General features: G+C 43.1%; 2 protein-coding genes across 6 annotated transcripts in view; both read left to right on the forward strand.

Moving 5' to 3' along the window:
- Positions 1 to 13261, forward strand: part of tspan14 (tetraspanin 14) — a 139113-nt gene that overhangs the window by 119378 nt on the left and 6474 nt on the right. The gene's annotated exons all lie outside the window — the stretch shown is intronic.
- LOC133158578 (echinoderm microtubule-associated protein-like 4) overlaps positions 2305 to 13261 on the forward strand; it is a 52303-nt gene continuing 41346 nt past the window's right edge. For all 5 annotated transcript variants that reach the window (XM_061285857.1, XM_061285858.1, XM_061285859.1 and 2 more), the window contains exon 1: positions 2305 to 2630. In XM_061285857.1, the coding sequence (XP_061141841.1) occupies positions 2612 to 2630 (19 nt within the window). In that variant the 5' untranslated portion in view covers positions 2305 to 2611. The remainder of the gene's footprint in view (positions 2631 to 13261) is intronic.

The raw sequence follows: 13261 nt of genomic DNA on the forward strand, positions 1-13261 counted from the left end.
ATTGTACTCAATTTATCTTCACCTTGAGATATTGCTTGATTTATTTTCGTTACCATTCATATTTTTCAAATATTTGAAAAATATTAAAGTGTACCGGGACTGGTTAGCACAGGGGTGTCAAAGTCAAATGGACGGAGGGCCAAATAAAAAATTTAGCTACAAGCCGAGGGCCGGACTGTTCGAATGTTCATTGAAAAATTTTTAAATGACGCATATAGTCTAGTGAACCTAATTGAACCTACTGAAAACCTAACAAATATATTCCAATATGATCAGATAAATAAAGCAATATTTTCTTATGGCTCTGTCAGTAATCTTTAATTTTCAACAGACACAAAAGACAAATTTCCTTTATATAAAAATCCCCATAACATGAACATTAAATGAAAGAAACCGGTATTCAAGGCACCATCAGTAGCCTATATTTTCTATTTTAGCAAAAGTGGGCTAAATTTACTTCAAAGAAAAAAAACAATAATAGCAATTTTCTATCATCCACTCAACTGAAATATTTTTAAAATATAATTGGATTGAAATACAATAAAATAAAGTGCAAAAATCTATTAATCAAAAACAACACTTTGTTTAAGGAGAAGTAACATGCAGTGAAAACAAATATTAAACTTTAACTTTTAAACTTGAACTGAGTAAAAACTCTCGTTTTAATTCCTCTGCCTTTTGTAGCCTTTGTTCCATGTCCATATTCTTGTTTTTGTCCGCGTGTTTCGTTTCATAATGTCGTCTCAGATTATACTCTTTCAGTACCGCCACACTTTCTCCACACAGAAGACACACAGGTTTTCCAGCTACCTCCGTGAACATATACTCCGACTCCCACCTTGTTTGAAACCCCCGGTTCTCAGTGTCCACCTTCCGTTTTGCGATTTTTGATGGGTATCTGAAAGTTAATTTTACTGTGATGCTGACGACTGCTGTGCCAATAAATATTGAAATGAAGCAGCCTACTGCTCGGTGCGTCACCGTTGCATTGTGGGAAATGTAGTATTGGTGCGTGTAAAAGATCTGCGGGCTGCCGGCTTGCTGCGGTCTGCGGGCCGGTTCTAATAATAAATCAAGATCATCCCAGGGGCCGTAAAAAACCTTCCCGCGGGCCGGATGTGGCCCGCGGGCCTTGACTCTGACATATGTGGGTTAGCACGTCCGCCTCACAGTAAGGAGGGTGCGGGTTCGATTCCACCCCCGGCCCTCCCTGTGTGGAGTTTGCATGGTCTCCCCGTGTCCGCGTGGGTTTTCTCCGGGCACTCCGGTTTCCTCCCACATCCCCAAAAACATGCTTGGTAGGACAATTGAGCGCTCCAAATTGCCCCTAGGTGTGAGTGTGTGTGCGGATGGTTGTTCGTCTCTGTGTGCCCTGCGATTGGCTGGCAACTGGTTAAGGGTGTCCCCCGCCTACTGCCCGATGACAGCTGGGATAGGCTCCAGCAAGCCCGCGACCCCCGTGGGGACTAAGCGGTACGGAAAATGGATGGATGGATGAAGTGTACCGTCTATAACAGGGGTGGCCAACCAGTCAGAGACTAAGAGACACATTTTTTTACTGTGTACCACAAAGAGCCACATTCCCCCGCCTCATCCCCGAATGGAGTTACCCCTCCTCCTTTGCGGGATTTCACCGCATGCGCGTTTTGACTAAAATACCATATTGAACTTAAGCGAAGCGAACACGCACAAAAACAAATAAACCCACAAATGTTGATATGAGCGTAAAGGAGCCGCATGAAACCCGGCAAGGAGCCGCATGCGGCTCGCGAGCCGAACGTAAAGGAGCCGCATGCGGCTCGCGAGCCGCGGGTTGGCCACCCCTGGTCTATAACATGAGGCGCTCATACATTTATTTGGGTTCATAATGGCACTCCACAGAAAACTATAACTACGATGCAGCCTGTGACAAAAAGAGTTTGACACTCCTGCTTGAAAAAGTCAATAATTAAACTAAAATATATTTTCTGACTTTATTTTGGATTTGTGTTTTAGAAAAGTGAAGTGATAGGAATAAGTTAGGGGGGGGGGGGGGTCTGGTTATTTATACTTGACCATAATTTTGTACTTCCTATATGTTGTATTAAATAGTCCAGAGACAAGTTTTGTGTACAGTATGAGAATTTAGTGTATACACAGCACCACTTGCATACACGACGTCTCGAATTCCTTTGACGTGAAGTTGACGTTTAGCCTAGTACCGGGCCGCGAATTTGAAAAGAAGCCTGCAATATTCAATGGACAAATGGGGGGCACTGCCGCCGACCAAGCGACCCGTTGCGAAGCGGAAACCGCTCCCTCTCCTTCCTCGGAGTATACGGGCGGAGTCGGAAGCGTGCACGAGTGAGCGTCGCTCGGTCCGTCTGCTCTGAGGATCCGTCGCCTCGACTTTCTTGTGTCCTTCAGTCCTTACCCGGCCTCTTTCTCAACGACGGCAGTGCGCGAGACGCCAAGGAATCGAGCGGCTCGTCGTGGTTCACGAAGCGGAGAACGCAGCGGAAAGCATCGGTGGCGTCGCGCTCGTTTCTCCCAGTCGGAACGCAAATTCGCTTCTCAGCCGGGCCGGGTCTCCTCCGGCCTCCTTCGCGCCACCGGCGTCGCCTGACTGGAAATGGAAGGTGGCAGTTTAGGTGAGCAGTCCGCGCGTCAAATGTTGCTTCCTCCTTTGGCAGGCGGCGGGAATGAGCGCGTGCGTCTTTCCACGTGTCACCAAGACTCGGCACAACCCCCACCCAACCTCCGCAAAACGAGTCGTGCGCCACTAACGCCACGGTCAACGATGACGTTACGAGCAGCGTAGGCACCAAGTAGTAGTTGCTCTTTTGATCCCCGGATGGTCGTCAGGCGTAAGGCGACTTCATGTGTTTCCAATACGTAATCTGTACACTTGACGTCACGCGTTGACTACTCTCGTATTCTGTCGTACAACGAAAGCCCCGTGAGTGGCGCTCGTTCGTTTGTACAGTACGCAACTTGGTGGATGATGCTCCAGGAAGAAGTGGACAATCAATCCCCTCCAGCATCTTATTTAACGTTCTAAAATATATTTATTATAGATCATTTTCTCAGAGCCCTTATGTAGCTCTAGGAGAGAAGAAAACATATCTAGGAGCTGTCCCCGAATGACTAGATCTCCGGCCACAAAAGACTTTACCATGTTGGCTTCATCCGAATTAAAATTTTCTCTAGAAGAAGGTTATTTTGGTGGTCTTTTGAAAGATGACAATGATGACTTTTTGGTTAACACTATTTATATCCTTGGGACTTGTTTTCTACACGAATGCAAAGTTTTGAAGGTGAATCCAAATTTCTTCTATTTTCACAATGAGTTTGTTTCTTTTTCAAAGACCGTTTAGATTTATGAAAAATGGAGATGATATTAATTTTGCCTGATAATTGACAATTCGTGTTATGTGAAAAGCCCTACCTAACTTTAGTTGTATTTTTATTGTACTGTTTCGTATTTTATTTGGTATCGTAAACAGTCTACTCTTTGCATTTTGTATTTCAGAATGATGGGTGCCATTGTCATTTACTGTATGATTGACACAGATATTAAAAAAAAATCCGCCTGTTCAGTGCATTATGGGTGAGGTAATTTTTTTGGGCTACGAATTTGGTTTTCCAAACTAATGAAGAGCACCGTAGGAAGCTGTGATTTAGAACAGTGGTCCCCAACCTTTTTTGCGCCACGGACCGGTTTCGTGTCAGAAATATTTTCGCGGACCGGCCTTTATATAAATAGATAATACATTTATCATAAATTTATAAATACAATGAAATAAAATGATACGACTGGCATAAAAACAAGTACAAACGACAAAAATAAAACTCACCATTACGTTGAATTAGTGGGAGCATGTTTCTCAGAAACGAGCCGGTCCCGTCTAGGCGGAATCGGAGACTATGACACCTGAAGTGGTTAAGGTTTGTCTTTTAATGCAGGATACTTGGTCTCCATGTGCCGAAGCAGTTTTGAAGGCTTCATTGCCCCGTTAGCTAGCCTGTCACCACATATTATGCAGAGTGGGCTTGGCGCGTCAGAGTCACCTGTGGCGATAAATCCATATTTTAAGTAAATAGTAATATTACCAGAAATGTTCTTTTAAATGCAGCTTTCCTATTCTTAGAAGTCGTAGCGTCTTCTTCTTCCGTCTCCTCGTTGGGCTTTTTTCCCCTTTCCGAAGAAGCTTTCCAAACATCTCTGTTTCTTGCTCTATATGCTTGCTTCGCGGGCTCGACTGAGGTGACATGTCACGTGACCGAGACGAGCGTCTTGACCTGAACCGACGGATGTAATTGGGAAAGAATCGCCAATTTTTAAAAAAATATATTTTTCAAAACAAATTTGTACTCATTTTTGCTAGCTTTGCGGGCTCGACTGGGGAAACATGTCACGTGACCGGGATAAGCGTCTTGACCTGAATTAACTGATCGTCGATAAAAAATTATTATTATTTTTTTTCTGTGCGGCTTGGCGGCCCGGTCGGTACCAAGTCGTCCGCGTGGGTTGGGGACCCCTGATTCAGACCATTGCAACAAGGGCTGCAGCTATCGAATATTTTAGTAATCGAGTACACTACCGACTATTCTATCGAATAATTGAATAAAATGTAATTTTGCTTAGTTAAAGAGCAATTATAAATATGCAATAGAAAATAAGACATTTCACTTAATGATGAACAATCAATTAGTTTCATTTTTATAAGATCAACATTTTTATTTCTTCAACCCAGTTTGTGTACAGAAAGTAAAGAAGGTTCTTGCTGGAAGCTCGTAATTGGAATGGATAGTGGAAATCATGGCTTTAAAGCCGTCATCCTCCAAGCCGTAATGTTAAAATGTTGTTAGTCAACTCGGCTGCTTGCTCGTACATATGTAGTACATTATGGGCAAATTTGTCCATATGAGACTGATGATTTACTGAAAAAGATGAGAAATAAGAATTAGTTAATTGATTTTACTAAGGCTAAATGTCATAATTATACAATAGGTTCATGGCTGTGCATTTGTAAACCCTAAACCAGGGGTCACCAACACAGCACCAGGTCACCCGTGAGGACCGCATGAGTCGCCCGCAGGACTGTTCTAAAATTACCGTTTTTTTCCGTGTATAGTGCGCCCCCGTGTATAATACGCACCCTAAAAATGGCATGCTGATGCTGGAAAAAAGCCTGTAGCCATGTATAATACGCACCCAATTTTTATGAAGTTTTTTTAAATTTACTTATTTATTTATTTTTTTAAGTCCCTGTTAGGTCTAAATACCATCAGACATTTAACCACACGCTGGAAGGAAGAGGAGAAAAGAACCAGAACAGGTTTACTCGCGAGGAGAACGATAGGGAGAGGAAACTCGGTTACAATCTCCATCAATTCTGAGTTCTCCCTCCACGTGTTCCTCTATTTAATGTTTTGGTTTCCCTGGTTACAGAGGCGTTGCTACACTAAAGGGAGGGGAGATTGTGTCTGTAGCAACGCTGATTAGCAAAAGAATGTAGTGTGGTGTGAATTAGCACTTCATTGTCGGCCCGTGACCCCCGCAGAGTTTGTCCATCTGTTCTTCTCCAGTTGTCATGGCCGAGTCGTCCGCGAGCAAGATCAGATAACTCCTGTGGAACAATGCAACTAAACCTTGGCTAGACTTTATCTACTTAGTAAATTAACACGCAATAAGAACGAGTGACTTGTCCTAAACACTTGAACAAACATTGAGTAAATATGGGATAACTTGTAACATCTATGAACCAAACCTGCAGTTAACTAAAAGGAATGAAGTTTCTTTCAACCAAATAAGAACATTTCGCCTATGTAAATAAGCTCTGCTCATTGTTACTGAAGGCCTCTTACAGGAACAAAAACACACAGATAACATAAGGACAGGAAGGATACAATCCACAGGGATCAAAAGGAATCCCTGTCACTAAAAGAGAAAGAACCTAGATCAGGGGTGGGCAAACTTTTTGACTCGCGGGCCGAACTGGGTTCTAAATTTGGACCGGAGGGCCGGACCAGGAGCAGATGGACGTAGGCGTTGTGTGAAGTCATATAAGCGACCTGTAAAGGTCATTGCATAAAAGATCTTGGCCTTTAGTAGGTAGTAAAGCATGGATATTCCAAACAATTTTTTGAAAACAAATGCATTTATTAACAGCATTAAAAAAATAATAATTCACAAAAAAACTGCTATCAGTGATTCTCATAAAATACGACACTGTTATTATGAATAACAATCTCCATCACTTCAGTGCCTGCAGGTCAGATTAATGAAAGATGTTTATCTTATGAGATCACATCAAACGGCAAACATTCTGACCAAATATATCATCTTGAAGAATCGGTGAAAGCATACATCCAAATAAAGTCATCAAAACAGCAACACGGTGAGGGGTATCTGAAAATCAGAGCAGAGTTTTAACTCGCAAACACCTGGTAACAGAGGTGAGGAAACGGGAAACACTTCCTTAAAGTAAGCCTTAAGAACTTTACAGGTTAAGATTAGTCGCAAATAGGTGGTGCATCAATGTCTTTGAGCATCCTGCATTGTTTGAAAATGAGAATGGTCGCTAGTTTCAATCCCTGCTATGTGTACAAATCATATTCAAAATGCATTTTTTTACAATAAACTTGAGAGCCTCCCGTTCATTTTCAGTGGGAACAGTGTTGTTGGTGTCCCTTTTTTGCTAGTGCGTCATAGTCTGGAGTAAAATTTGTTGTGGCAATTCTTAGGCGAGATCCGAGGTGTTGGTCCGTTTACCTTGATCTGTGACGGGTTGATGTTGACGTTCATGTGGCTGAACGTCACGTCGCGTACGTCGAGCCAAATTGGCCACTCTTTTTTAACATTCGGCACTCACTTCTTTTTTTCGGGCCACTCATTTTAATGGAAGGATTCCAGGGGAAGGTTTGTGGGTGGCTTTAGCGCAAAACTGCATCTGAAAGCTCAGCGCGCGAATTATAAGAACGCTGTCGTCAAAGCCCACGCTCTAAATTCGGGACTGATACGAATAGAGCGAGAGTGCGCCAAGTCCGTACTACTGAGTACAGACACGCACTTGTGAGTGCGCACCGAGCTTTCTGACACGGCTTCCGGTAGTAAATGCGCAGGCGAGCGCTTCGCCATCTACTGGGAAAACGCAGTCATTGCAGGCAAAATGACCAAAAAAAAAAAGTTTAATAATACAATTTGTTCAGGGTTGGCGGGCCGGATTAAACGGTCCCGTGGGCCGGATGTGGCCCGCGGGCCGTAGTTTGCCCACCCCTGACCTAGATGAAAAGGAAAGCCATAAACTCATAAATGACAAGGCCTTACTTAAATTATTCCAACATTTCCCTCCTGTTTATCACATATTTGCTCAATATTTACATCACCAAAAACAACCACTTCTCTCGATTTTCAGTTGTCGGATCACAAGTATGGCACAAATAAGTTTACACAAAAAAAAAAGGATAAATGTTGCGATATTATCATTCGGAAACACACAGATCTGGGAAGAAGTCTGTAAACTCAAGTGCAAAAACTGCATCATCATCATCGTTATCATCAACATGTTGCTGTTCAGACATTAGGCATACCCGGGCCATCTCGTCGTCCATGGGCGAGATTGCTGTAGTGATAAGACGATTAAACAGCACGGAGACATGGAATACAACAACAGCCACACAAGGTGAGTATAGCAGTAAATGAGGACACAAGGGCTTTATACTTCCCAAAGGCAGTCATCCACTTGTTGTGCTCTTTCATCCTCGTGTTGAGGGATTGCAAGTTTGCAATCACCTTCGTCAGGCTCCCATCAGGGGCGGTGTCATTGTGGATGAAGGTGCAGCATTGTTCCCTGAACATTGCGCAGACCCTTCCTTTCCCAGACAACAACATAACAAGAGCATTGCGGTTCTGGATTGACCTTAGGGAAGGCATGGCTAGCTGTTCGTGCACTGCCTCAAGTCCCGCTTGTGTCCGTTTGGCCAATTTCTGCATGTTGCAATGGATGTAATTTATCCTGTCAACGTTCTTGTTCATCGTCCACCAGCAGCAAATGGAGGACTCCCATCCCGCTTCAATTTGGTCTTATTAATCAGGAACTCCTCTGGGGACTCTAATTGCATCAATTTCAGTCAGATCATCGTCGCCTCTCAAATTTAAAGATATGTTTTTGTTTTTTCCAGCTTTTTCCCAGATCTTGGCATGTCAATACATATATAATTTTGGTTGACTACAGTCTCTAAAAGCAATGGTTTCTTTTCTTTTTCTTCCATTCAACGGATATTATATAGAACACTTTGTCGCACATTTCACAATCAGTAAACAAACTATCCACATTCATTTTCGAGATATTGATTCCATTCTTCATTCATTCATCTACAGCAGTTGTTGACAAACTATTATTTCTTTACATAACGTTTTTGCCACTGTTAAGGCATTCAGTGTATATTTTGAAGCCAATTCAATCCATTTTTAGAATGCATCTATTATGACCAGGCATTATAACCCTGTGGATTGTGTTAAGCACATGTTAAACAAGCTCTTCAAAAAAATTTTTTATAAACGTTTTGAATATGAATCAAATTCATATGTTGTACAAAGCTGACTGAACTGCCCCATTATCCCTCCTCTTGAGCCATGCGACACACAACCATGGCTCAATATTGCTGCCCGCTTGTATAGGTTTTTTGGAGGATAGGTCAGTCTTCTGGTCATTTATAGATACCATTCTCCACTCTTGCTCCTCTTTTCGTCCATAATTGAATTGCAGTCGATGGATTTTGTCGCTGCACATCTTTAAAAATATTTCAGTAATTCAATCTGCTTCTTCTGTGTATAAAATTTGAAGCGTCTTTTGCACTGCAGCTATGCGGTTCCGTCTGCAAGCTTGTTACCTCTTGACACCTTATCAGTCTCGTGCGTGCCCTGCACACGTGCATATAGCTATTTGTCGTGGCAATTGGACTGCTTCCACAACTAGCTTAGTTGTAGTTTCTTGTAGTTTCTTTTCAATCAGTTTCTCATCGTTTATCACAAGAATCTTAGTAATTTGAACAAAAATCAAAAAGTATGTTTTATTTTACTCAATTGTACGATTTAGAGAATCCATATGTAGTAAAGTGTTGTATTACTACATATGATTTCATCATTTAATTTGACACACCTTTCAAAATGCTTCTCAATGTCCCAGTGCACACATGTTTTGCGTGTGTAACTGGTTGTCTCAACCTGTGTTCCACATCCTAATCTTTCCTTCCTCAAGGTGTCAAACCGATCCACTAATTGGAAAAGATAAAAATCAACAAAATAACCGTCAGTAAATTAGTATAATAGTTAATTGTTGTTGTTTCTTAACTTCAACTCGATCGCTCTCTTATTCTCAAATGTAAAAACTTAAAAGTCTTGACACAACCAATTGACTATTCCCTTTAAATTTAGCTTCAAAATGTCATTATTGTATAATTTATCTTTATCCAATTCCAGAAAGCAAGTTCTTTCCATCTCTCAAATTTTGTTTCATCAAGGCTAGGCATTAATTCCTAGCCTTAATGCTAGTTTCTAATTAAGTTTCATTAATATAGTTTCTGCCCATAACCTAATTGCTTGCTTTTTTTTTTCTTCCTATTTTTACAAAATCGTTTTTGTTTTGCGGTGCAAATCAGATAGACTACAGTGTAGGAAATTCTTTTTTGCACCTATATTAGCCAATTTCCCCCTTTTAACACATAACGCCTACAGTACACAGACAACACAAAAACAGTAGAGACACAACTCACAAATAATACCAACAAACAACGCTGCGCAAACGTCATCCTCCTCTGACGTTTTGGTTATACTCTTTTTTTTTTTTTTTTTCCAGTGCCTTTCATCCTTAATGCAAACATTGTCATGTCCTTAAGCATCACCCTGCTCCAAATATTCAAACATTCTCTGAGAAACGCACACTTTCTCTGCTTCGTCCGCAGCCATAGCACCCCTCGTGCGAGGGGGGGGCGCAGCATCAATGTTGATTGGTCACAGGCTGGCCATTTCCTGCAACAATCATGATGCCGGCCCACCGCCCACACGAGCATAGCACAGGCCCATGCGGACAGCCCCGCCCCGCGGCTACGCGCAAGCGCAGGCACGCTTATCAGTCTCACCTTCTCAAAGGGCAGGCCAACTTTGCTGTTGCCCCCTTCATCATTATCACATTCGACATTTTTCACTGTCTTCTACACAACATCTGTCGTCTCTTATTCTCGTCCTACCAAGCCACCATTCTAGTCACTTCCTGCCACACACGTCTTATTTTCTCTACTTCCACACACTGCTCATCTTAGTTTCCCCAACCACCTTAAACACACCATCATCCACTTCTCAATTTTCCTATTATTGCTCAACAGCCTCCAGAACATTCTCCATGACTGATTTCTTCCATAGAACACACATCTCACTCGCACTCACACTCACACGCACACCCATTCATGAGGATCCTCTGCGCGCACACGCACACACACACCAGCACAAAAGCATGACGCACAACATATTAGAACACACATAGAACGCACTAAGAACACCTTTTTGCTCGTATTACTTGTCAGATTTATTCTCTATTTTACTTTTAGAAGCTATTTGTAATTCCTTTCCATTTATTTTGCAAATTTTAACTTAAGTGTTACTTTATATTACCTTATCCTTTTAACACAAATATCTCCTGTATATTTAAGCTAATTTCTCTTTGATTTTGGCAGCCAGGTTCCCACTTCATTACATGGAAATCTGATTTGATTTTGGCCTAGTCATAACTGTCTTTGTTCATTTTTGCAGTCGCGTGCCATGTGACCGTTTTCCCCGCAACTCCAGAATTCTATTGGTCTACCGGAAAAGTGTCTTTTGAAGCTTTCATTTGTTTTTGTTTTTGTTTGTCTATTACTAGTCTTTCCGCATGGAGGGTGTGATTTATGTATACCTCCCGCTATGATCTTTAGTTTTGAATTTGTAGCATGTGTTTTCTCTACATGCTTCTCTACTTTCTCTAGACCTCCCCCTTCTTCTCTAGCTCTCTGTAAATTTTGGTTTTCTCTTGCCTCTCTCTCTCTCTCTCTCTCTCTCTCTCTCTCTCTCTCTCTCTCTCTCTCTCTCTCTCTCTCTTTCTTTTTTTTTTTCGTTTATGGCACCTCTAAGTCCTAATAATTTGGTTGTCCCTCAAATTTATTTATTTTTTAACCCATTTATCGAAATTTCTAAGTTGGTCGGGATCCTGCCTTTCAATTATTTTCCAATCGTTACATTTTAGAGTATCTCGGATATTAGTTTTACTCTTCCCGTTCCCCATTTTAACCAATTTGGTCCCAACTGTAAAACCATAGGGGTTTCTAAAGTCGGGTGTTCCCAGTGGGATAACGAAAAGATCCTGTGGTGATTCTCACTTCTACCAGCGTTCTGGTGGAGAATCCTTGCCTATTGCGTCCACAGAACTACGTTATATGTTCCCCACTGCTTTAATATCGAATACTATATCTAGTGAGATGTATTCCCATTCACACTCTCATTCACACAGTATTGCGTGACTTTCGGTTTAACTTCCCGCGGACTACGCTAACCCTTTTGAACGGATTTCTCCGTCGGACGACTGTGTCCTTTTATTTAAACGGAATTTTCATTTTCAGCTTTTCTGTGGCTCCGCAACCTACTTACTTGGACATCGCTGTCCTACACGGATTTTCAGTTATGCAGGGTCTGTGGACTTCCGTTGTCCTACTTACACACCTAGGGTTTTACAGGGCATGACAAGCCCTCGGCCGTACCACACTTTTAAACAAAAACAAACTCACCCTCTGGTTCTCTTCACCTCTGCACCTCGGATTGCCTTCAACCTTTAGATCCCAGCTGACGAGCAGACAGCCAGCCCTTGAAAAGGATTCTAGGACCCCACCTAGGAGGTCCTGCCGCGCGCGGTCTTTCTGGATCTCTGCTGACGCCCGCTGGAATCCTCAGGTGTATTGGCATCCGGCTCGGAGGACCAATAAAATGTCAGGTCTAAATACCATCAGACATTTATTTACACACTGGAAACAAAGAGGAGAAGACAACCAGTATTCTTTTGCTCGCGAGGAGAATTAGGTAGAGGGCCCAGTTCACAGTCCTCCACCAATTCTGACCTGCCCTACCGTCATCTCCTCTTTTTATATTGGGTTGCCCTGGTTACAAGAGGCGTTGCAACACTAAAGGGAGGGGAGAGTGTGACTGTAGCAACGCTGTTCAGCCAGCTAATAATGTTGTGTGGTGCGAGGCCGCATGGCCTTGGCCGATCTGTGACCCCAGGAATGCAGAGTCTGTTCTTAGATGGTTGGCAGCCTCGTTCCCGGCTGCAATCTCCAAACCTGGATGCCATGTACCTCTTGTGCATACACTCCAACAAACGTTAAGTAGATGTGAGATAACTTGCATGAAGTCTACTTAAACAAACATTGAGTAAATATGGGATAACTAAAAACTGTCTCGGACAAAAACAATTAACAGAGAAAGGACTTCTCTTGAACTAACAAAGAACAAAGATGTTCTTTCTGTTCCTAACTAGTGAGGGCCTCTCACAGATAAGACAAGGAAGGGAGTATAAGGACTCTCCAAGGCTAGCTGGCACATATGTTGACCTGAGCGAAGATACGTGACCTCCGGTTTCAGGCCGACCAGCACTTCAGCAAAACTAATTATTGTAACACCGCCCTTATCAGTTGGCTCGGTACCCCGTACTCCCGAAGCACCCCCCCACAGAACCTCCCGAGGGACACGGTCGAACGCCTTCTCCAAGTCCACAAAACACATATGGACTGGTTGGGCGAACTCCCATGCACCCTCGAGGATCCTGCTGAGGGTGAAGAGCTGTTCCACGGCCAGGACGAAAGCCACACTGTTCCTCCTGAATCCGAGGTTCGACCTCCCGACGGACCCTCCTCTCCAGCACCCCTGAATAGACCTTACCAGGGAGGCTGAGGAGTGTATTTCCTCTGTAATTGGAACACACCCTCTAGTCCCCCTTCTTAAAGAGGGGAACCACCACCCCAGTCTGCCAATCCAGAGGCACTGTCCCCGATGTCCACGTGATGTTGTAGAGACGTGTCAGCCATGACAGCCACACAACATCCAGAGCCCTTAAGAAATCCGGGCGGGTCTCATCCACCCCCGGGGCTCTGCCACCGAGGAGTTTTTTAACTACCTCGGTGACTTCAACCCCAGAGATTGGAGAGTCCGCCTCAGAGTCCCCAGGCCCTGCTTGGAAGGCGTGTCGGTGGAATT

This window comes from Syngnathus typhle, linkage group LG8, assembly GCF_033458585.1.
Source record: "Syngnathus typhle isolate RoL2023-S1 ecotype Sweden linkage group LG8, RoL_Styp_1.0, whole genome shotgun sequence".
Lineage (NCBI taxonomy): Eukaryota > Metazoa > Chordata > Actinopteri > Syngnathiformes > Syngnathidae > Syngnathus > Syngnathus typhle.